At 33.8% G+C, this 26,932-nt stretch overlaps 1 protein-coding gene across 2 annotated transcripts in view; it reads right to left on the reverse strand.

Moving 5' to 3' along the window:
- LOC129939443 (developmental protein eyes absent) overlaps window positions 1–26,932 on the reverse strand; it is a 153,845-nt gene that overhangs the window by 33,759 nt on the left and 93,154 nt on the right. The window contains exon 1 of one of the 2 annotated variants that reach the window (XM_056047459.1): window positions 8,174–8,397. The exons of the other annotated variant lie outside the window; for it this stretch is intronic. Coding sequence (XP_055903434.1) covers window positions 8,174–8,245 — 72 coding nt within the window. The 5' untranslated portion in view covers window positions 8,246–8,397. Of the gene's footprint in view, window positions 1–8,173; window positions 8,398–26,932 lie in introns of those variants that run through there. 2 annotated transcript variants of the gene reach the window in all.

Here is a 26,932-nt window from a genome sequence, read left to right on the forward strand (position 1 = left end):
GTCGAATGCACTATATACGACTTGGGAAATTGTAGGTATTATAAGTTGGTTGTTGCACATTGCTGGCGCACTATGTTTCTTGGCGCTCTTGCCAAGCTCAAGTCATAAACATGCACTCACGACCAAAACATTAAAAAGTGTGACTAATTTGCATGGCGCAAATTTCAATGGAAATCTATAAAACTTAACGACGGATAGCAGTAAAACTGAAGTTTTGTTTTATTATGTATTTATGTATATAATAAACATGTACTCTTATGTAGATATATATACATAAAGCTATATTGAATTTAAGATATATAGAAAGATATAATGAGAATTTGCACGAGTTAAGTAAGTTTAGCTTCCGACCGACGACGGACTTCACTGTATACGTTGGAACGAGTATTTTGTTTAAGGTACTTAACCTACAGGAGCAATATTTTCATTTAACATGGTAGTTTAGTTTTGAATCGTTTAAATCTATAGATATATTTGAACTTATGTCTTAAAACTGTATCTATGTATTTTGTCCGTAAGATAATAAATGTGTGAGCGGTAAATAACCTGCGTTTTAAGAATGAGTCAGTTCTTTGACCAGACTTTGCTTTCAAAGTACGAATTATTCGTGACTTTTATAAAAGTGTATTTAACCACAACAAGTTTTATTTGTTTGCATATGTTAATATATTTTATTTTGATTTTTATAAATGATAACTTTGACAGGCAAAATGTTTTGAATCGATTGACAGCCGGCAAGAGCAACTTATTCGACAAACAAACGAAGAGGCAAATGACTTATGTATTAATAAAATGTGTTTGTTTATAGCTTTGTACTAATTTAGACAGCAATAATTAGATCTTTATATTGTCCAGCTAATTAAATATTTTAATTATACTGGTGCAATTTTAAACAACCTATTGTAGATTCTTGACAACTTAACCTAGTGTTCTTATTCCGGTTCAAGAATTTCATTCGAAAAAGGTGAAATATTACACATTTGTAGAAAAACTGGTTGTTAAAAAAATTTTAAAATTTCAATTCTATAGTAAATATAAACAAACTGTTTCCTTGGTATACAACATTTGATTGTAGATTTAATTTTAAGGAGCATTGTTCGTGTTTAAAAAAAAGGCTTGGCTACCAGACTTAACATTATAAAGTATTTATCATGTAAGAACAGTTTAGTTCACATTAACTCACTCATAAGTATTATCGATTATGGAATGAGTATTTATGGATAATGTTTAAAGTCTTCACTGACTATATTATAAGACCCCAGTACCATAATACTATTTGGCTGAGCCCTAAAACATTTAGGACTACGTCCATTAAAAACATGTTAACTGAAGCTGATCTTCCTTTCATAGAGCAAAGAGTTCAAAATCTTACATCTCTTATCGGTCAAAGATTAAGTACATCCGATAGTTGTGTTGTGTCGATTGATGCAATGCTTAAGACGTAAAAGAATTCCTAAGACCCCTTCAACACTTTACAATATCATACAACTTTCTAAACAAATAAATATCCCAGTTTTGAAAAATGTCATTCGACCTGCCACCAAACCACCCTTGAACCTGCAAAAAGACTGTCTAGATATACAACTCACCTGCTTATCAAAATTGACAAAATCAAACGAGGAGTATAAACGAACTCCTTTGAAATTATGGATACAGAAAAACTTCACTGATGGATCTAAAAATGATCTCGGCACAGCATTTGTTTTTTTTTCACCCAGGCCGGTACTATAATCTCAAAAGGACTACTTCGACATTCTGCTTCTGTTTTCTCAACCGAAGCTTCGGCTATTCTAAAAGCAATCGACATTGTTGGATCGAAAAAAGCAATTATCTACTCTGACAGCCTCTCTACAATAGAACCCTCTTACAAGAGATTATTCTCAACAAACTAATTACCAGCAAGGAACGAGCTTTTGTGGATTCCAGGACACGTTGGATTAAAAGGCAACAAATCAGCAGACCAAGCTGCTTAATCTGCAACAATTGAAGCACTATAAACGTTTTACTTTCAAAACAGTAAAGACGAGCGGAAAGAAAATAATAAATATTGGAACGAGGACAAAATTAGGCTTATGTGGATTCCAGGACACGTTGGAATAAAAGGCAAAGAATCAACAAACCAAGCTGCTAAAACTGCAACGGCAAAGACAAGCTAAAAGAAATTAATAAATATTGGAACGAGAAACTTCATGACCATCGGATGCAACATGTACATCATAATTCTCATATTAATTTAAACGCCTAACGGATCATTTTGCCCACTCAATGCTCATGAAAAATATAAAAATATATCTTCGGCTGCGATTGGGCCACATTTATACTACAAGCGGTCATTTCAGGACAAGAACTGAGGCCTCAAATTGTCATCTCTCCAACATAAAAGACATAATCATCATTAAACACCTCGTCTATGATTGTTAAAGGATTAGAAAAGTAGCCAAAATAGTACTTCCTGGCTCATCCTTAACTAATCTACTTAAAAACCCAATCAGAAGAGAAACCCAGGGAAGCAATCTTGGCCCTTTTCTGTTCATCCTTTCTATTAACGACGTATCGTCATGTCTACGCTCAAGTGAAGTTCTTATTTTTGCTGATGATATGAACATTTTTAAGATTACAAAGTCCACCCATGATCGTTTCCTTTTACAAGCCGACATTGATAGTTTTGCATTTTATTGTGGGAAAAATAGCCTTGCCCTCAACCCTTCAAAATGCCAGACCATAAGTTTAACTAAAAAACGAATCGTTAGTGTATTTGTTCTGTTCCAACTAAGAATTTACACACACATTAATTTTATTGTCAATAAGGCAAGTTGTATGCTTGGTTTTATAAAAAGCTGGGCAAAGGAGTTCAATGATCCCTATGTTACTCTTTCTTTGTATAATTGTCATGTTCGTCCTTATCTTGAATATGCATCGCAAGTATGGACTCCTTATTACGAATATTATAGAAAACGTATTGAATCCAATCAAAATAATTTCATTCGCTTTGCCCTAAAGGGTCTTCCTTGGGAAGATCCTTATGATCAGCCTCATGAACATCGTATTCAGCTTCTTCAATTGCAATCTCTCCATCAGAGGCGTGTTAATAATGACTTAGTATTTTTTCATCAACTCATTAATGGTGAAATTGATGCACCTTATTTGCTATCTTGTGTACATTTGAATTACCGATGGGGAACTCATCACCTACAAATTAAAACTATCTAACTTTTATTTCCTTATTGTTTAATGTAATGTAGACTTTACATTTTTTACACTTTACATACATAATATTAATCTTATTGTAATATTAATCTGAGCTGGTAGTAATGGTAGCTTAAACTCGCTAAATATTAGCATTGTAATTTATTTACGTGTTAATAAAGATATAAACAAACAAATTAATCTTGACATTTTACTAAGTAGGAATTTTCTACATATTACGCAATGTTCTAGCGACTCCAAAATTTTCAGCCTTTCTTTTCGTAAAGTGCTAATTTTCTCTTATTAAAATGTGGGCCCTCGAAACTGTGACAAACTTAAACGAATCTATTTATTTGAATTTTCAACTGCAGACTACTCTTATGAGATTAATTGTACATTGGCACAATCTTGTAATCCGTTGGCAACATCAGCCTAATGTAAGCTTACTTGTAAATTCGGTAAAAATGTAAGCCTATGATTTGTGATTCATTGTAGGTGTTAAGAACCGAAGTGTTACCTTGTCAAACCTACACCTAGTTTAAAATTTTGCATCATCCAATTCTTCGAAAGGATATTTTCAGTACTTAAATTTGTTTTCTTCACAAAGCTGATTCTTTTAATGTTTCGTAACCTTCCTCTTCAAAAAATATGTTCTTATTGAAGAGTAATTGTAGCTCACGACTTCAGCTCTTTTAAGTAAAATGGATTTAGCAAGTTGATAAAATTAAAATTAAAATTCTGTGATCTTAACAATAGCAAACTATTTAAAGATATTAAATCGTTTAAGATTAGCTAAATGATGTTTTAAGTTTAGTAAATTTCCTTTTACTATAAATTATTTAAAATGTTGATCTTGTGTTGTAATATTATTTAACCATTTAACTTTATGTGAATTTGACGAAAGTGAATTTGAAATTTCACAAAATGAAAATGGATGGTCTGTATTTCGGTTTTTCGTCTTCTAAACTAATTCCAATCAAATTGTTTATGTTCCTTTAATAATCTATTCAGTATTGGTACAATTGCAATTTACTTTCCTGACAAGTCCGATATTTTGAATTTTGTCACGTTAAATATGTCTTGTAGTTTTTGTTTTAGAATTGTTTATACTCTTTCATTTTAAATAGACTTAAGTAAAATTGTATCTATTTCCAAAAAAATTTAGTTTTGATAGTTTGAAGCTATTTTAAAATTTTCGAAATCCTTGCAAAGGTAGAATGTGTAATTTACTTTCACGTGAAATTGGAAAGGGTTTTCAATTGAGTTTCAATAGAATTGAAGAATATGAACCATTGCTGAATTCATAATACTCGTACATAGTGAAGTGAATAATTAAATATTTAATAATTTCCCTTTATTTCAAAACTCATGTTTCAGCTCAAATAAAACATGAGTTGTGAAATAAATTCATTGCTATGTACAATTTATGAAAAGACTTGAAGCGTTTCATATCGAATAGCCGCTATTTTTATACTTTTAAAAATAACACCTTTCAACTTTTTACTTTATTTCTAAAAATGGATTGGTACAATCTTCAACGATTGAAAATCGTATTGAAATTGTTAAAATTCATTACACTAAAAATTAAAGTGAGTGTTCGTAAAACTTAAGTTTTTTATGGACATAATTATTAGGTTTTGATATCGACGATGTTTATTTTCAAGAAGGTGTCGCTATGTGACACAAAAGCAACGCACAAATTTCAATTTTGCAAGATAAAATTCCTAACCGTGTTATTGAAATTGAACACCTTTAGACTTTGTATATTCTTTTCCGGCACGTAAGTGATATGGCCTATAGCACTGCACTCGATTCAAGTGAAGTAGTTATCGACGACATACAGCGAAATAAAGGTTGTGGTGCTGTAACCTAACCAGAAATATATGAACATCCATTAATTTCGATGGAAAGCCTTTTAAATTTGTTCCATCAAAATTCTAATCAAATTTAAAAGCGCAGTTATAGAGAAAGTCACCAAAAGTCTGAGCAAAAATCTTAGCTTCTGAAATAATTTTAACAAAAACAGTTTTGAGGTTTTGATAAGATAGCCTCCAATTTCCCATCAAATATCGTGAACTGATGAAACAAAATAGTGATGAATTTATGAAGAAAATGGATAGTTCCCTTAAGACGTAGAGGAACTTGTCTTCTAATACTTCTACGGCTATGAATAAAGTTTAATTGTTCCAAAATTGATGGCTGAATGTACTCTCTGCGTTTAGAAAGCAATGGAAGATTTATGAGGGTGAGCCTATGATTGTACGGTTAAAGTTTGAGCCTATTAGACCATGGGAAGAAACGGAGGCAGAAGCGCATGAATCATCTTTGCACTCCTTCTTTTCTGTTTAGATGGACTGAATAAAAAGGAGCCCATAATATGCAGCCATATTCCAATATTGGTCTTACAAATGATATATAAAGAAGCTTAAGAATAAAAGGGTCGCAAAAATCATTTAAAAACCGTTTTATAAATCCGAGTGTCTTATTTGCTTTTTTAATAAAATATTCATAATAATTTGTAAAAGTTAATTTTGAGTCAAGAATAATAACTTGGTCAGAGAAAGTAGAGAGTTTAGTCAAATAAGAAAAGTTTAATTGATAAATTGAAAGTCATTTTCAAGAAATATGGTGTCTTCACATTTTGGAAGTAAATAAAAATACTTGTAAATGGTTTGTTTATATTTATTTTTATAATGATACAAATTTGTCGAACAAAATACAGACATTTTACAAAATTGTTTTAAAGGAAGAAAACAAGGAAAAAACCTTCTTAAAACTTTCAGTCGGAAAATATTTCACCCTGACAAATTTAATTTCAATTTTTCGCTACTGTAAGTTTTACCTCTTTACATTTACGAACTATCAATTTGTTCGTAGTTCAACTCTTTTCAAGATTAAAATGGTTGCTTTGTTTTTTTGAACGGGTTTTTGAAAGCTTATATCGCGCAAAAAAATAGATGGTGAAAATCTGCTAAGACTCATAATAAGTTTGTGAAAACGAAATTTAAAGAAGTGGTTTCTTAAAAAAGTAAAGAAGCCGACATTAATCACTTGGCAAAATTATGTTTTTTAAAATATGATTTTCTGTCTGTGTTTTGGAAAACAAAAAAGTATGCGGAATTAAATCGAAACATTCGTCTTATACTTTTCCTCTGTATTCCACTGCTTTACAAAATTATAACCGCATCTGTAAAATTGCGTTTTATATTGAAATGGCAATGATACCTTCCTTTATTTTTAGGCATTGCAAAAATATAACCGCACAATTCAAAACTCTCTGAAAACTTCATTCACTTCTGTATTTTAAAATGACAAAAAACAATTCCGAGGGATACAGTTTTAAGCTATGTATGTATATGGGAAAAAATCTAAATTCAAACTTTTCGGTCAAGTGACCTAAGCTTAAGGGCTATTGGTAAGAACATTTCAAGATCAAAACGAGTTGTCTGCAATTTTCTGCTCCAAATTCGACGTAAAATGACACGTAACGATAAGAGACCTTTAATCAATGCTGCGTCCAGTTCGTTCTTCGGAGGAAATGCTTGACGAAATGGGTAAAGAGCTTCGGTTTCAATGGTTTGGCGTTCTAAAAAGCAGTGGAGTAATTGTTCGGGTCAAAATGGTGCCAGCTCCAAATGTGATAGGAGTTGCATGGTTTGGAGGCCTTCTGCGACCGTGGTAAGGTTGCACTTGCATTTACCTCTACTAAGATAATTTGTTACCTTACTTAAGACGAGTTCGGAATAATTCTCTAAATTACGTTAGTTGTCAAATTTTGGTGTTTTTTCTGGCTCAAATGACATACATTTGATGTAGTTGCCAGCACGTTCTCCAGATTGTTATCCTATGGAACATTTTTGGGGAATTTTAACACCCAAAATGTTTATCCATAAAATGCAATTTGTCTATGAACTAGTTGCGGAAGAATGGAACCTAAGTTCAAGTATGCAAAATACTGTATTTCTTGAAAAACACGTCATTTAAAAAGTTCTTCAATCTTTTTGGAAACTACGTTATTTGTAGGGTCACTTATAAGTTCTTCTGATAACTCTTACAAACAAAGTTAAATCCATAATGGTTGAATAGAAATTCAAAGAAATAAGTTGGAGTTCATCTTCATCTGATGAACCAACAATTATTGTCAAAGTTGTCTAATTTATTTTTGCATTCCAATTAGAATAATTAATCCTATCGCACTTTATTTGAAAAAATAATTGTTGAAATATTATATTATGAGTTATTTTCCTTTAAGCCTTCCATCACACGCAACTTATGTCAAAGTACTCTCAAAAAGAGTTAACTTGTGAAAAAGTTAACGTCCGAACATTTCTGTGTTTCTTGAACGTACTGGCTCATCAAATTTTGTACTTCCATTTGTGATTTAAAGCATATTGTCGTTAAATATTTATTTAATTCGTTTTTTTCCGTCGGCAAAACATCACTTAACTTTCAACAACTCGCTTAAGTTGTCAAAAACCCAAAAATATCTAGATTTAAAAAAAATTCATCAGCAGCTTTTAGAATTTAGATTTAACATAGTTTAAGGGTAAATAAATCACTGTCTACTCTATAATATTTATAGATACGGTTTCGACCCTCTTTAGAAGCTTGTTTTTTTCTAGATTCATCTTAAGATTATTTGTTTAAAAATCAACACACAGCATTCGCAAGATGAAAGCCTTGAGTGATAACAGTTCCTATAGAACTATTGAATACAATTCACAAAGTTTTGTTAATTAAGTCAACTTAATTAGGCATTAGCTTAGTTATATGGCTTGACCAATATTTTTCCTCATTATTTGTTCACAGTTTGGCAAATCAATCTTAACGAAGAGAGAAGAGTAGGGTTGTTTTTTGAAGAATTTGGTAAATTTTGCAAGATAATTTAAATGACCAAAGTCACAAAAAAGTATAAATATTTAAATTTTTGTTTCTGTTTTTTTTTTTTACAAACACATATAAAACATCAAGAACTCACACACTATACCTTTGGTTCAATCATTTTATCTATTAATCCACATCTTGGTGCAGAATAACTGTATGGCATTAATGTGACCATACTCCTACTCTTTTATGAGTAAGTATTTATTATTATATCTCAAATTTGTTCAAAATATTTTCTCCTTTATTTTTTTTTGACAACAAAAAAAATTTAACAAATAGTTTTATTTCAAAAGAAAAGATCATAAGTTAAAAAATTTAAATGTGTATAATTTTAACTTACACAAAAAATTAATAAAAATAAAAAAACACTTTTTGTCGTCGTTAGATGGAAGGGAGTAGGGGATGAAAAATTGATTAATCTTTCTCTTTTTCAAATCACAAAACACAAATTTTTAAAAAATTTCATTGAACACCAAAAAATTATTTTTTTCTTATTCGAATCGAAAAAAGTATCCGTCGGGTTTTTATTTTTGTTATTTATAAGATATTCTCTATATTTTTGTGTGTAGGTATAAATTGATGAATCGATTAATCCGATGAATTAAAATTCAAACAAAACAAAAAATATCGTAGGTAGGTACTCTCAAACGCACACGGAGTAAGCCCGAAAGTATCTTGTATCTTTTGCCTCGAATTAACCGTTTTGAGGTTCAAAATCGAACTGAGGCTCAAACTCACAAACGTATACGTTCGAATCAATAGGTCTTTGTGGAAAAGATACACAAAAAAACACAAAGTAAGATATAAGATAGATTTGGTGAAGAAGGGAGGGTGTTTTTTTTTTGTTGGTGTATGTGGTGTGGATTGAATTTTCGCTTGCGCACCACAATACATCTACACAATTAAACTGGATTTTGTATCTGTGTATTTGTGTGGTGTATCTTAAAGTGGGAAAACTAGTTTTAGATATAAATACGTTCAACTGTGTGCGACGACGACGGTATTGAGGTAGAAAAGATATAGAGATTCAAGAAACGCCCCTTTATCTTTTCATAATTCACTCTTTGCGACATCCGCATGCGCGTTTTCTTCAGTCTTTCATCGGTCCGTCGTTTATTGTCTATCTAGATCCAGTTCCCCGTGCTCTGGGGCTGCCATTTAATTTTCTTTTGTCAATTTGAATGTGTATCTTTTCAGGTAAAAATACAAATATACACACAGATAGACTTTTTTCTTGGTTTAATTTGAAAGGTGGGTGGGTTGAATTAGAGAGGGTTTATTTTCAGCTGCCATTATCATATTTTGTAGAGGAGGGAGATTGCTGTGTGGTTGGTTGTTGTTTTTTTTTTCTTTTTTAGGTTTTGATTTGTGTTGGTGTATTTTTGAAAGCCATGAAAATTGAGTTATTTTGATATAATCTATTCAAATTATATTTAACTCACTCAAAAGCATTTAAAAAAACACAAACATTTGAAGATGATGCAAAAACAAAAAAATAAAAAGAGGTGTTATTATGATTTATTTAAAATTGTATTTGGGAATTTGAGTTGTTTATAAATATTAAATTACCAACTATGCATACCTCTGTCTTCCATATCATCAGAAGCAGAAATTAAGGTTTCAATTTTCAAAACATTCATCACATTTTGTTTATGTTCAGTGGAGGAATTCTCACTTTCGGTATATTTTCATTCTAAATAAAAAACAGTGGTTTTGGATAGAATTTAAATTTTGCAGAAAAGTGAACTTGAGAAAGAAATTTTAAAACTTATGTTTTTTTACATTCCCTTAACATCGGTGTATTGTCAAGATTTTACCTCAAATGGTTCGATATTATTTGCATCTGTAATTGAATGACTTCAATTTCAGAACAGATTAAATCCGTTTGCCTCAAAAATTGTTTAAAAATGTGATGAACAAAATAGTGCGTATACGTCAGAGTGTACCAAAAAGTTTTACAATTGCTGTTAAGAACAAAAATTCTTTCTTTTGTGGACGAAGATTTTTGTAGTTTTAAGGCATTTATTCAATTTAAGATTTTTAAGAATTTTAAAATTGTTTTCTTTTTTTATTTGTTAAAAATTAAATCACTTTGAACTGATTTGTATCAAATTGTCTTTAATTTTAAGCTTGACAAAATTAAAAGCGGGATGTGTAAATATTTACAAAATGACCCAAGTAATATCTTTGAGTTATTGTTTTGTTTTCATTTGTTATATTCTCAGTGTGACAAAATTGTGCAGTTTTTATTTACTTCCTTACTCACTTAGGTCCTCAGAACTGTTAAGTCCGTTGGGAACTTCTTAATGGGCATAGGGCCTCTACTACGTATCTCCCTCCAACTTTTGCCTAGTGACACTGATTTCGCCTCGATTGTTCTACTCCATGCGCTTCTCGGTCGTCCAGTTCTTCTTCCTTCTTGTGAGCGGGTTTCACTGCATTGCTTGGCTTGCAATGCAGTCGTTACCTTTTCGAAGCGTATGTCCAATCCATTGCTACTTACGCCTTCGTATTATAGATTCTATAGGTTCCTTCTATGATGGACTTCATTTGAAATACGGTTTGTTCCGAAGACATTTTTTTACGAAGGTTTTCGACTTTCTTGTTATGGCTGAAGTTCCAAGTGCTGCACACATAAAGAAGCATAGATTCGACATTTTGGAGGAACAGTCGTAGCATCGTTTTTAAGCTGGTAGAGTTTTTCCTCCAAATTTTTGACAGCATACGGAAACCCGCTTTTGCTTTGCCGATGCTGCAGATGACGTCTTGTTCGGTTCCGACTTCGATGGAAATGATGTTGTTAAGGTATTGAAAGACCTCCACTCTTTCCAGCGGTTGCGAGAAAATATTTATTTGCTTCTCTCTCCACACTTGTTGTCATTTGTTGGAGATCCATGATCCTATGAGAGAGTAAGCAAACATGGTCCGCGTAATCCAAATGCCTTAAACATAATGTCAAAGTCCACTGGATCCCTCAGCTACCTGACAGAGCTGAGCGCAGTACATCGCTTATCACCAACAAAAACAATATTGGCGACAGAATACAGCCCTGTCTGACTTCGCTTCGGATTTCAAAATCATCTGACAACCTTGGATCCATCATATGTTGCTTTAATACTAGCAATTAGTTTTCCTGGAATGTCTCTCCTCCGCAAAGCTAACCAAATGTACTCCCTGTAAACGCTATCAAAGGCCTTCTTGAAGTCGATGAACAGCAGGTGTAGTGGTGATCGATATTCAACGCACTGTTCAATAATGATCTGTTGATATGATCAATACACGAGGATCCTGCTTGTTCGGCATCGAGTGTGGCCTCAAGCTGTTCTCTGATGCGTTTCAGTATAACTTTTGGTACTATTTTGGCAACGGCGCAGGTAGAACGCAAATTCCTCTCTAGTTTTCGCACTTTGTAAGATCTCTTTTTTTAGGAATTTGACGATAATTCCCTTCTTCTACTCATGGGGGAAGTTTTGGGTGGTCCAGGCTTCTTTTATGAGCAGTTGAAGCAGTGCGTTTGATGACGTTGGCGCTGTTTGTAAACGCTCTGCGTTATTAAAATTAAGTGAAGCTTTTAAAGTGGATTAAATTGTTCCTGCGAGTACTTGTTCAGTCAAGTATCCGTATAATTTAAAATTCTAAAATATTCCATTCTGAAATATTGATTATTATAGGTTATTGTTTCTAACAGGTTTATAATACAATTTTTTTTTTTATTAAGGGAAGGGTCCCTACGCTTATGTGGGTAACTTTTTAAAGCAACATTAAAAAAAAAAACTATTTAAAATCAATGCAAACACAATAAAGATGTATGACTTGTCTTGAACGAAAACTTTAAAGTTTTAATTTTTCATACATTTTCCCGTTTTCCACAAAAATTCCCTTCATAATTATTAAAGTTGCGACAATTTGAGAATGTTAACAGTTAAAAGATAGTGAATATTATCCCATAGATCAAAAATTTATTGAATTTTAAATTTTTGTGCTTAAGCACAGAAAAGTAAATTTAAATTTATTTTATGAAGTGAATGTTCATTCCTTTCGGGGTTCCAAGTCGGTAGCACAAGTTTTAACTGAATGTTTGATATTTGCTATAACAGATCGCTTAGCAATCGAGGAACGCGTTAGAAAATAAATAAACATAATAATAATATATATGACACGTTCATTGTGTTTTTCAATTATGCCTGTTTTTGGGACATTTATTTTATTGAAATTCTAGAGCATCCAAAACAAACTCAATTCTAAAAATAAATTTATTTATTTATTACATATTACTTAGTCTTGTAGTACACGTGGCATGATAGTTAGTGCGTTGGACTGTTATGCGAGAGGTCTTGGGTTCGATCCCTGCTTGTGCTACCTAAAGTTTTTTACAGGTACTGCCTCCTGCAAGGAATTGACAAATTCTCCAAGAGTAATTCTTGTCATGAAAAGTGTTTTTTCAAATTAGCGGTTTGGATAAACTGTAGGTCCCCTCCATCCGTGCAATTACTCCCACACAGGAATGGTTGAAAGTTGTAAGGCACTAGGCCCTGGTTCTCAACGGACTGTTTCGCCACCTAATTTAATTTACCAATAACTTTGAACTTTAAACAATGACCAATTTATATCACACCTTCGAGTGATAAATTAACAAAATTTTGACAGATGTCACCATAACAAAATGGCCGCACCGGGACCCCAAAATCTACCCGTGCCAATTGAAAAACCCTTTGTAATATTCATCAACATCAAATTCCTTACGTTGAAGAAAATATTCAATATTCTCTTGACAACTTAAAGTTACAGGCTGATTATTATTTAATTAAAGTTCTTGGTCTACGGGAAACTCGGTTATATAAGATAATGATTCTCTACGAAATTCGGAATAAGGACTGGTGGATGAAGACATGGGAAAACATTGCGGCTTCCTGTGGAGAAGTTGTACAGATCAATCTCAACAATATTGTTCAGATGAAAACGAAGATTTACTAAATCATTCAAAAACTTGAAGAAACTAACCAAAAACTGATGATTGAAAATGCCTACCAATCAGAGAGTAGATTACTCTATAGCTCGCTTAATTATAACTTGTGTGACAAGAACTACTTTCAAGATTCTTTCTCCTATAAAGATATTTCCCTAATTCTTAAATCAGGACGCGAACTTCTATATTTAAATGAAAAACCATACAACGGAAGCTTTGACCAATTTATAAATTTATGTAACTTGGAAGTTAAAGAAGATTGCTTTTATTTGAGCAGTGTGTGTCCAATTCAGCCCTATCAGTACAAGAAACGATTGAAATTTTAAAAGGATCAGATTGGGCGAAGCTTGTCATATTTGTCAGACTGCATTTATTTGATTTACTAACTTTTATCTTAACACTTAATAGAGCAAAAACACTTCCGTCAAATTGACTTTTAAACTAACCTCAAGTCAAAGTCATGACGATGACTTTTAACTTTCAAGTAAAAAGTCAAAGTCAAACCACGATTTTGGACTTTTAGTTAAGGATTCAAGATAGGGAATAATCATTGATAACTCGCTCTGAACAAGATTCTGAAATACCTTTTTTTCGAACAAACTCGAAGAAATTTCTTGATGACTTAATGTTTTCTTTCACTTCTTGACGATTGAACATATACCACATGCCTATATTTGTTAGTCGCTGCTTCATCAATGTTTAATATATTCATATTCTTTCCTGGAGCGTGATTCTTTAACCTTATAATCAATATTCTATCTTTTGATATCGATATTAGTCTTCATGCATCTACACCAACCAAAAAATATTGGAACTTAATACATGTTGTGTTGTGACTTGAAGGGAGTGTGTATAGACACATTTTTTAATATTAAAATGTTTTCTCTAACTTCTTATCATCTTAGTTAAATCAGCTAAAGAATAATATCATCCACACCTTAGTCTCACATTAAAAGATTCAAAAAGTCAAACACATATCAGCCTAGGAGCGAAGTCATACTGACTCTAGGCGTCAGAAGTCGTCACCCGTTGTGTTTTATAAAAAAGTCATCATCATAATACTAAAGAAAAGAATTGATAGAAAGAAATAAGAAAACACATTAAAATGATTTTTCATTTTTATTGCAACTGTCATAGAATCAATAGCGTTGACAAATTATGAATAAATTTTCGAACATTGTTCATGTTGTTGGGTGTTTTTGGTTTCTTTTTCTTCTGTGTTTTGGTTTTCTTTTTATAATTTAATTTTTTTATTTGATGGAGGAATACAAAATTTTTATTTTGATATCTTACAATCGAAAGCATTTATCATCATATTTTATGACTTTGACGCATGTCTATGTTGGTAGTTTTGGAAAAGGTATTAATAGATCTACATAAAGCCATTAGCATGAAATCAGCACGAGCTCTCGCCACTGATTCAATATTAAATGTAAAGAAAATAAAAATCCAATAAAAGTCTGCAGATAGGTTCATAACCTAAATGAAAACAAAATATTATAATTTGCATATTTTCTCTATTAACTTTTATTATTTGTATAAATATCTTATTTCAAAAATATAACAATAATTATAATAATGTGTATATTTAATAACTAATTACCAGTGGTTTTATGGCGAAATTAATTTTAAGCTAACAATTTAATTTTAATGAGGCTCCCTTGTGCCCAAGGACTGTATAGAAATTTGTAGATACATAAAAACCTCTGAGGCTTAAATAATAACCCAAATAAAAAGTCAGCTTGTCTTTTATTTATTAGAATAGATTTATTTTAATTGGTGTTTTACATTTTGCAAAGATTTTCAAACTTAAGGAAAAGTTAAAGTCGATGTAGATATGTACATGAAATTAAGTAGTTAATTTAAATATACAAGATTAATTTCAACTTTAAGGGTAGATGTGTATAAGTATAGTGTAGATGTAGACACGATAGCAAATAGGGCTAGTGGCACAAAGTATCTATGTGGTTTTGTATTTCATTAAATAACTCAATAAATGATGCATAGTTGTATTTTTTTTTTAAATTATTAATTTTAAAGGGAGTTTACTTAATTTTAATAAAATAAATAATTAATTTATGTTAAGAAACATGAATTTAGTTGGATACGAATTTTAACTTAACAATAGTTTTCCTTTAACATAATAATGCTCTTTGATTTGAAGTTGCTACTTTTTAAAATTAAATAATTTGTCTCTATAAGATTTTTAATACTGTGATGCTTTTTTGTAAGAAGCTGAGGTAGACTTGTCGGAATTCAGAGTTCTTCCAAAAAAAGCAAAAAACTTGGGTTTAGAGTTTAAAAAATCTTAATATTGATTTTTTTCTAGTACCTTAATTTAAAATTGGTTTTAAATAAGAAAGATTATAAAATTTATTGAATTTTATTGACCTTAATTTGTTTTCGAACTACCTGCACTGCCAACCCCTAGAATAAGTCCACAAATTTTGCAATCGACTTTCGGTTTTAAACCTGTTGGAAGGTTATAACCGGAAAAGTTAACGGCCTTTGAAAGGGTACATATTTCTCCATTTCAATAAAAGTAAAGGGTTAATTGGAAACGAGCGTTGGAATTCCCCAAACCCGTATAAAATGGTGCTTCACTTGAATCAGTTTAGTTCGAATATTTCCGTGCCGGTGTTTACATGTGCCATCTTTTAAAAACTTGTGTATTTTAATTTATTCCGTTCTTTGCATTTTTCTAATGGTTAATAAGTATATTTTGCTTCAGTGCTCTACTCTGTGTCTTCAATGTCAGAATACGAAGTACCTAGCACATCATCACAGACACACCGGATAACACAAGCTGAATTGAATGATCTTGTTAGGGACTTAGAATTGCCCAAGAACAAAGCAGAACTTCTAGGCTCGAGGTTGCAATAATGGAATCTTTAAGGAAGGAGTGTGGTTATAACATCTTTGCGTACTCGACAAAAGGAGTTCCAGCGATATTTTGAAATGGATGAAAGTTTAGCTTTTTGCAATGATGTCTGTATAAACGGAGTGAATGGACACTTTTCATAGATATCTCTAAGTTAAGCTTAAAAGCTGTGTTGCTACATAACCGAAATATTTTACCTTTTATTCCAATTGGTTACGTAGTTTTTATGAAGGAGTATTATGAGAATATAAAAAGTGTTCTGCTGAGGATTAAATATAAGGAACACCAATGGCAAATCTGCGGGATTTTAAAGTCGTAGATCTGCTGCTTGGACTGCTTCATCTGTGAATGGGACAGTCGTGATAGAAAACGGCATTATATTAAAAAGTTTTGGCCTCATTGTCAGTCACAACAACCTGTTCAGAAAAATGTCAAAAATGACCCTCTAATTGATCCACAAAAGGTTTTACTTCCGCGCTTGCATATAAAGCTATTACTTATGAAAAACTTCGTAAAGACAATGGATAGAGATGGAGCTGCTTTTAAATACCTTCGCCAATAATTTTCAAGAATAAGTAAGGATAAAGTCAAAGAACGCATATTCGTTTTGATAAGGCTTAAAAATTGTAGATTCTTTCCATCCCTGATATCATTACTTATGGTTGAGGAATGGTTGAGAGTTGTGAAGCAATAGGCCCTAGTGATCAACGGACTGTTGCACCATCTAATTTATTTTTTATTTTCCCAGCAATGACTGGGAAAGACAGAGTGTGGTAAGCCATTCCTCATTCGCGTAGTACGGCTAGAGAACGAATCTCTGTACTTGACAGTACGACCGAAGTTGGGCTCGAGGATATGCTAATAAGCATTCATAGAAGCGCGATTATTATGGTTGAAGTGTTTAAGGGAAGGAACGCAACTGGCTATTTCATTAGAGCATAAACGGTTAAAATAACGGTAAAAGAGGGGGAGACTTTTCGACGATGTTTAAGTGAAGTAATTGAACTTATCAATTTAAATGCTCTACCTTCAATACTATCCAAGAGGCTAAAGTAAGTTGCAGGAGCACCAGCTCAGAGATGGGAGTTTTACTGAAGCCTTGGACGAATATAAGTCTTGTAGATAACAGCCAGATCAGAAGGTTTGAATCATTTCTTGCATCGCCTAAGGAAACCTAAACACCTTGCTGCATTTTTGGTGTCAGCGCGTATTTGATCGTTCCACAAAAGGTGGTTTGGTTGGTCATACACATACCGAAAATATCGAGATGTTCAGTCTCCACGATCAAGTGCCATCCATGAATAATATCAAGAGGGTATATCTCGATTTAACGATACAAGACAGCATTGTATTTTCGAAGCATTGAATTCCACGCCGTTTTTTAATCCCCATCGTAGAATGAGAAAAGCTGATAGTACTATCGTCAGCGAAACAGTGTATTTGATTAGAAGTTACAGACATGAGATCATTAATGAAAATGAGAAAAAGTGTTGGAGATAGAACAGAGCCCTGGGGCACACCAGAATTTATTTTGTGGTTATCAGACTCGAATCCATCCAATACTACTTGTATTGAACAATCCGAAAAGTAACTAATAAACCAATGAAGCAGGGATTCATGAAAACCGAAAGCATTCATTTTCGATAAAATAACCCTATCAAATGCTTTTGAAATATTTAAGTTACTTTCTCCAAGACGATGTAGAGATTTGTTCCACCGTTCGGTGAGATGAGCCATGATATCACCAGGTCCATATCACAGCCGTATTGTCGGTCATTATGAAGCTTTCGATCTTCTAGATATTTCTTGAGCTGATAAATCAGCGTTTATATTACCTTGGAAAGAAGGGACGTAAATGCAATCGGTCATTAGGAAGTGAGGAAGATTCACCTTTTTTGGGATAAGCTGGACAAATGCGCTGTTCCATCAGCTCGGAACGAGATCTGAGGAGTAGGACAGATGAAAAAGAGTTGAAGAACACCTCTTCAGAACAATAATGGGGATACCATCTGGACCAGCAGGTTTTTGAATTTTGAGATCTTTAAGAACTCTTCCCACAGTAAGAGTGCGAAAAAAGATAGGTCCCATAGAATCACTAACGCGCTCGATAATAGGCGGAGTCATAACACTAACTGGCAACGTTGAATTAGCGGCGAATTGCCTAGCAAGATATAAGGTTTCTCTAAAGAACTAATAAATGGAATGTCATAGACAACGAGTTTTAATGTTGTGCAATTATTTGTCATTCATGTCGAATCAGTAACTTTTCTTATGTATCTGCAGATCAAAACTAAGGCTTTTAAAATATTTTGATCTACAAATTCATCTCTGTTATTTTCTGAATTTCATTTAAGTATAAAAAGAATAATTACTTACAAAACTTACAACGCAACGTTTGCGTGCGGGAGGACTTTTTGAAAACTTCCCATCCTTTTGTGCCTTTGCCCAAATTTTATTGTTGAACTACAATGCCTCATTTAATAAATTTCAAATAGAATTTATGACAAGAATATATTTTTTCCCACACCAAAACAAAAACTTTCTCAAGAATTTGCTTATTCACAATTTTGCGATTTCTTGTCTTTTGTGTCATCCTACGTCATGACTCAGACTTCTGACGCCTCTTTATGACCCAAAAAGTAAAAACATTCATCAAAAATACAACACACAAATAATGTCTCTATAATATAGAAAAAGAAATTAAGACCTATTATAGCAAAATAAATGCACGGTGGCATTCTAAAGTTCAAATCCGTCACCCGTGCTGACGATCGACGTTAAAATAAAAAATATGACAATCCACAAATGGGTTTGTTGCCCTGTTTTGATTTCGAACAACAATACCGACGACGACGTGATGATTAATTACTCTATTATTTGCTTAGTGGTTAAAAACATTCATTTTTTCAACTAATACCTCCCCCGAAGTTATTGTTAAAATCAGCAAATAGCCGCCATATCGCCATTGGCTTCGACTTCGCCACCCAAAAGTACAAATCGACCATCAAACGAATATGAAATAGTCAATCTCCTTGAAGTGGGACTTGGAACGAACAACCGCGGAGCAATTACACGGAATTTTGCGCTTTTATCGTTTTGTATATCGAGATATGAAAAGTGAGCTCTAAGAAAAATGTTCGAGGTGGCAGAACTAATGTAGGTACAGCTTACAGCACGAGGGTCTCCACCAAACTCTTCTTCCAATAAATGGTCAGCATTTTAAAGAGCAATTGCGCTATCAAAGGAACGTGCTCCACGGGCCACTACGGTTCGCTGCGCTACGCATGCAATCATAACAGAACAGCCAGCGCAGCGCACCGCAGCGCGAGGCAACATAAACAGACGTCATATACTCCAATGTCGGGCGTCTTTCACTTTAATTTTAATATTTATCTTGAAACACCAAAAACGAACATGGTGGCATCATGCAAACTCGCATCGGAAGCATCAACAAATTAGCAACAGCATCAGCAGCAGAAGTCAAGTCAAGACTCTTATGATCTTGAGGAAGGGAAGAAATCAAAGGGGCAGCAGAAGCAGCAGCTTATTAAACATGAGCAGACTTCGGACCGGACATCGACGTGGAATGTTTGTTCGCGCGCGAATACGCTGTTATGAAATTTATGGCAAAGAGATAAGGAGCCCTGTTCTACAGCAGCGCAGAAGCGCACCAAGAAAGATATGCATGCTCCAGGTCCAGGCTTAAGATTGTTTGCGTTTTGATTTGAGTTTTGTTTTTCTTGATGTTTCTTTGGTCCATTTGGGATATTGGAATCTCATCAAAATTTAATCTGCTGATGATGAGAGTTTAAGTGGAGTATTTCAAAATGTTTTGACTCCTCGCTCGCATCAAGCAAATTCGGAAGCTTAAATAAATAAGCAATAAGTGCGAGAATAACAGAACAGAAGTTGAAGAAGTTTTGATTTTGATTTTAATGTTTATGCGATGCGTTAGCGTCGTTCATTTCGTCATTTCGAATCACATGTCTTAGCACATCAAGGTCTTGCTAATAAAATAAGTGTTCATGTTTTGATTTTAAAAGTCATTGAAGACGTAAACAGATAAATATTTTGATGTTGTGTGTTTTGGCTACTGGGTTTTTGGTGACCTCGATTTTTGGATATTAATTGAGTAAATACAGCGATTTAATGACATTTTAAAATTGATTATTTATTTAAAGAAAAGTTATTGCTATGTCTAGGGAATGCTTTTACGGTATTTTGTTTGTTTTCTTAAGATCTAGAAGAAACTTTTTAATACTGATTTATACTAGACGTTGAGGGATGGAGTAAGTTGATAAAAGTTCTAATGGGAGTGTATATTGACATCATGACTGAGTTGACAAGTTTTGTGATGTTTAAACGTTGCAATCAGATTTGTTTGGTTGCAAAGTTGAGCTATTAAAAAGTTAGAAAAAAAGGTTATGAAACTCTATATGTTTGTACCCGGATTGTATACAGATTGATAGTCTTCAAATTGATTTAAAATAGTACAACGAACTTCGGTTATGCACGGAATGTTAGGTCCCTTAACAGACCACGTGCAGCCGAAGAATTATCAGAGGCCCTAGATAGCTATAAAGCAGACATCACCAGGAAATACGATGGGATGGACCGGGTAAGAACAGGATGAAAAACTGCGATATTTTCTATCGTGACCGCTAGCGAGAAAACCAACAGCGCTTATTTGGATGCGGCTTTGCCGTTAGAGCCATAGTTATGCAACAAGACTTGAGCTATAGGTGCAACAACTAGCGTCACATGACCATCCACATCAAGTCTAAATTCGGAATCATTAGCCTGATTTAAGCGAACGCCACACCAGATTGGAAGGATGACAACACCAAAGATATATTCTTCGAGCTCTTAGACAAAACATATGAGCAATGTCGTATCTACGAAATTAAAATTTTCCTGGGCGATTTTTATGTCAAGCTAGGAAGGGAAGACGTCGTTGGTGGAATAATCGGAAAAAACAGCCTGCACGACAACACTTCCGACAACGGATTCAGACTCATAGATTTTGCTGCTGGACTTCTCCAATCTACCATCAACGAGATTGACCATATGCGTTTTGACGCTTAACACGTTTCCGTTTTCATGGATGTCTGAACTTTTCAAGGAGCTATCATCGATACGGGCCACTACCTCGTTGTAGCCAAGGTAGCACTTCGGGATTCCAGACCCAAAGCAAAACAGGGATATGCTTGATGAAGATACAACGTCGAACGGCTTCTCCAAATTCGACCTTATTAACCTGTTTCGATGTTCTCTGCCGCCAGCACAATATATAGAGAACCAATGACAATATTGTTGAGATGCAATCAGAGAAGCTGCCTCTGACGTGCTGGGTTTCAAACAGCCACCAACAAGGAACCCCTGGTTTGATGAGGAATGTCGGCAGGCAAATGCAGCCAAACAACAGGCCCGCAAAAGGGTGCTGCATAAAAGGACGAGAGCTGCTCTCGAGCTCTATGAGCACAAGATGTGAGAGGAACACCAACTTCTAAAACTTCGAAAACATTTAGAGGTTTAAAAGCATAAATGAAGTTCGAAAGTCTTATGAACAGTTGAAACGAATTCACAGGTACATAAACCTAGAACCGAAGGCTGCAAAGACGAAAATGCAAACATCAGAGTGGGACCGCAGTTAATGCTGAGGATATGGAAGTACCACTCCTGCAGACTGTATAACTGCGACGACGAACCGAATTCCGCTGTCAGGCAGGATGATCCATTCAACATAGACGACGAAAGCCAACAATCTCGTCCTTCCGACTTAGACGAAGTAAAGATTGCCATAGCAAAGCTGAAGTCTAATAAAGCGGCAGGTGCCGATGAATTGAATGCCGAGCTCTTTAAAGCAGCTAGAGATATAGTTATTTGGTTAGGAGACTGCACCAACTTATATGTAAGATATAGTCGGAAGAAAGCATGACCGATGAATGCAACTTCAGTATTGTTTGTTCAATTTTGACCATAAAAACCCTCTTAACTGCAACAACTATAGAGGAATCAGTCTACTTAACATCGCCTATAAAATCTTCTCTGCCGTAATATGTGAACGTCTAAAGCTCATCGTCAAGAACCTGATAGGTCCTTATCAGTGTAGTTTTAGACCAGGAAAGTAAGTCCACAGTCGATCAAATATTCACATTACGGCGAATCTTAGAAGAAACTCAAGAACATCGAATCGATATTCACTATCTTTTCATCGATTTCAAGGCCGCATATGACAGCATCTACAGGGACGAGCTGTATAAAGCCATGTCTAGTTTTGGCATCCCTGCCAAACTCGTGCGTTTGTGCAGGATGAGCATGGAGAATTCACGCTACTCCATAAAGGTTGGAAACAACTTAAGGGGGTATTCTGGTCTAGAAATTAAAAAAATCGATTTTTTTTTCTTTTCATATTTTCATAGTATAACTATTTTAGAATATGTCTACGAGAGGATTTTCCCAAATTCAAATTATTTTCGGAGAAATAAGTATTTTGCTGAGCAGCCATCCAAATCGGTTGGGCTGCAACTAATAGAACAAAAGACATAATGGGGTACTTTAAACGCGTTTTTCTCAGAACTGTCTTTTTGAATCTGATACCCACGATTTCTCAGGTTCTGCCGAACCGATTTACTTGAAATTTTAAGAGATTCTTCTTTAGGGACTTGTCTACGTCCGGAACTACGGCCATCCCCAAATTTTCATTTTTAATATTTTTAACAAATCGAAGAATGTTCAAAAAAATGGTAAATTTTTTATATTTTTCTTTAGACAGCCGCCATTTTGTAAAAAGAAATGTTTGTAACTTTTCCGTAGTTCCAGACATTGCGACATTATTGTAGATTAATAATCTTTTTAAGTTTTTGATTTCAGATTTCTAGGAGAGTTAAAATCGTGGGTATGGTCACGCACCAAATTTTTGAGACGCACCACTCCATGAACTGATAACTAACGGAATTTTGATTTTTTTTTTTACTTTTTTATTTTTTTTGTATGCTTCTAACGTGAATAAATAATGTATAAAAAAATGTATGGTAAAATTGTTGCTTGCTTTTTTCTACAGCACTTCAAAAATTACCTAAAATTCATGTCTCTAGACCAGAATACCCCCTTAACAGAACCTTTCGATGTCAAAAAAGGTTTTTGACAAGGTGATGCGCTGTCATGCAAATTTTTAACATCGTGCTTGAAAGAATAGTGCAGAGCTCACACGTCAACACTAAACACACTATCTTTCAAAAGCCTGTAAAATTACTGGCATATGCTGATGACATTGACAAAATCGGAAGAACTCAGCGTGATGTCAATGGCGCTTTTGTGGGTATTGAGGCAGAGGCGGTAAAAATGGGATTAACGGTTAATGAGTGCAAAACAAAGTACATGCTGTAGTCAAAAAAGGGCATACAATACCGACGTCTTAGTCAAAACGTTACCATCGACAGACGTAACTTTAATTTAGTTAAGGACTTCGTCTACCTAGGCTCCGTTGTGAACGCAGAAAACAACACCAGCGTTGAGATCAAACGAATAATAACTCTTGTTAACCGCTGTTTCTTTGGACTAAGTAAGCAATTGAGGAGCAAGGCCCACTCTCGAGGGACCAAAGTGTCGCGTCGCTATGTAAGACGGATGATAGCACCTTGGGTGGTTTCGAGAGAAAAGTTCTTCGTGTGATGTACGGTCTCGTATTGATAGAAAGGAAGTGGAGCTGAAGAGATGAAGATGGAACGACTAGCTGTACGGGCTGCACAGCTACGTAGACTTAGCCAGAAGGGTAAAAGTCCAACGACTAAGAGGGCTGGGTCACGTAGAGCTCATGTAAACCAATGCTCGGGCTCAGCAAGTCTTAGAATTCTAAGAGAGATGTGCCCTTCGGAAAAGTGTTCAAGCATAATATTCTTTGGCCTTGTTGCCGTGTAAGCTGTGACGTCATCCTGTTAAAACCACACTTCAGTTACATTCATTTCAAGTTTTGGCAGAAAAAAAATCCACAATCAAGTTGATTTAACGTTCAGCATTGACAGTAACTGCTCTTTCGTTTTCTTTAACGAACCATTGGCCAATAATGCCGATTCTGAATATTGCACACCAAACAGTCACACGGTCTGTATGCAGAGGCTTCCTATATAGTTCTCTCGGGTTAGTGGGGCTCCAATATCTCATGTTTAGTTTGTTCACACATCCTAAAATATGAAAATGTGCATGGTCACTTAAGAAAACAGGAAGGCTTCACATGTATTTTTCGGGCGACATAATCGCATGGATTAGGTTGTTGCACCACCGCCTATAGGGGATTTCAAAATCGCCACCCTTAGCCTTTCGATGTTTTCTGTCGTCGTGACGGTTCTGGAAGGTATATTATGTTTCTACTGAACACTACCGGTATCCCTGAACGTGTCCACCCACTAACAAATCGAATTCCGATCAGGCACACGGTTTCTGAAAGCATCCTGAATTGCGATGAACGAACGGCTTGAAGAAAAGTAGGCCTCCACGCAAACGCGTGCTCATGCTTTGTCCACTGAATTGTTGACACTGAACAAGTCATAAGGAAAACTTTGGATAACGTGCTTTAGAACAGGCCATAAACCAACCCTTTACTATTAATAGCCCTTAATAGAGTTTCAGATAAGGAAGTAACCAGGCCCCACCCTGCAATAGAGTTTTTTACTTGCGACATATAGGAACTATATGGCAAGTTTTGCATTCGTGCAAAATTTCGAACTCGAGATTTTAATCAAACTTGATATTACGATGGTAGAGAAGTCGAAAAAAGTGGGTCCCGCGATTCCGTCCGGTCGATTTTGTCTGTCTGTCCACGCTTCTACAGCCTAAACCATTGGGTTGATTGAGTTCAAACTTGGAAGTTAAGGTTTTGAGCAGATTAGCGTTAGGCGTTTTTTTCATTTTTTTTAAGATCAAAACTAAACAGTGGCCACCATACAATTTTTTGGTCAAAAAACGAAAATTCGAATTTTCTCAAAAACAAACCGATAGATTTTCTTTAAATTTTCTCTAAAATTTTATTTTTTAACTTGGCTGCTTTTAATAAGAAAAACAAATTTTTGTATTGCTCAGGAAAGGTTCCGCTCATAGAACCGTTATTTTGTTTTTTAATTTTCTCAGCAACTTATAAACCGATTTCAATAATTTTTTTATGAATAAGCTCTTATATTGCTTTAACAATATTTGATTATCAAAAGTGCAATTTTTTATTATTTGGATTTTTAAAAAAATATTGAATTTCATTTTTTCAAAATTCGATATCTCAAAAACGGGTCAACATTTTTTTACGAAATTCAAAAGTATTGCGTATATTAACAATCTATAAACAACTGCGTACCAAAAAAATTTTTAGACCAAAATTAAAAAATTGTATATATAAAAAATTAATTAAAAAAAACCGCTCTAACGATTTTCAAAAAAAAATTTAAAAAAATCAAATGTTTTTTTATTTATAAAATGGCGTTTAAATTTTTGAAGACAAACTTATTTTTCGGGCGAAATTTTGAATCTTAAAATAGTTTTTTTTTGTTTTAACTGTGCATGAGCTCGAAAGAGCGCATTATTTTAACAAAATTGTAATTACATTCCTAGCTTTTATTTAAAATAGTGCATTTGGTACATATTTATGTATTTTTATAATTAAAATTATTGTAAATACCTACGATATGGCCGCCCATGTAGCGCAACTGTATCGGATATGATATATTGAATCAACAATCTGTTTTAAAGTGTCTATCAAGAAGTAATATCTTGGTGACTTTGTATATGTGATTTTAAAATATTATTCTTTACGAATAAGGTTGTTTCACACATGATTTACTTTCCTTCGCCTATATAAAAGAATAAATACTTAGTACAAGTTAAAGAAACGGGCCAGAAAGAGTATATGTATTTTCTATTAGAATCACTATATATATACACATTATAGGTACCTATTTATAAAGGTATTAGGTACAACTTCTACAACTACTGCTTACGTGTCACTTCATAACTAAAATCCAAAGCGCACAAAAGCCTGACTGGTAAACAATAAACGAATAGCAATTTCTTGTACCTGTTCGTATGCTTGTTATTTTTTTAAACTTTAACAAAATAAATAAACTGAACGTAAAAACTCCATGTTAGCTCTGAAAACTTATAGTAAAGAAGGAATGTAGTATGTACCTTTTAGCTACCAATAACTTTCCATATCATGGTCATCATAAACATGTCCTTATCTATCTATCTGCATAAAGCTAAGCACGCCAATGAACTATTCTTTATTCGTTTTAGAAATCTACCTGCTACTTAACTACACAACAAATAGGCGATCGCTTTACAATTTAAACATTCATGGTCTGCCTCTTTCTTATCTTATTTATTTTTCATCCTGGTTCTTCTAATATGAAATTACAATAAAGCTATCTAAAGGAAAAAAGTTTTGAAGGAACAAGTTGAATTTATATGAATAGCATCGTAGCTTTATAAATAATAGAAACCATTTTTCATATACAAAGATCGTACCCAAGTAAAAGCAGGCTTATGAATGTAAATAAAAACAAATATCGGTAAAAGATCCTAAACAGCTGATGTAAGCATGCAAAAGTGTCTTTCATCCCCTTATTAGATACAATATTAAGGCATTTTGTTTTACTTTTCCGTTTTTTATATAAAGTGCATTGATATAAAAAAACGAAAACAAATTTATCAACCTTCATATGGAAGCTCTTTATGTGTCAGCATATGCAAGGATAGATTCAAATAGAATGAAAGAAATTGTGTAGACTTTTTGGGTCGAAAATTAATTATATCCCTTATTCTGCTGGCTGCTTATAGGAATGGAAATAATATTTTTTTCCTCGCTCCCTCTGAATTTCTCCACTTTCGATACAAACGCCACGCCAACGACTCGACATCTGGTCGCCCTAAAAGTTTCTGCTCATGGAGTACTATGGTTTTCATATACAAATATCGTGCGGTTTTTTTTGACAAATTAAAAGGCATTTATATCTTTGAAGACAAACTTATTT

The sequence above is a fragment of the Eupeodes corollae genome, chromosome 1 (genome assembly GCF_945859685.1).
Source record: "Eupeodes corollae chromosome 1, idEupCoro1.1, whole genome shotgun sequence".
Taxonomy (NCBI): Eukaryota; Metazoa; Arthropoda; class Insecta; order Diptera; family Syrphidae; genus Eupeodes; species Eupeodes corollae.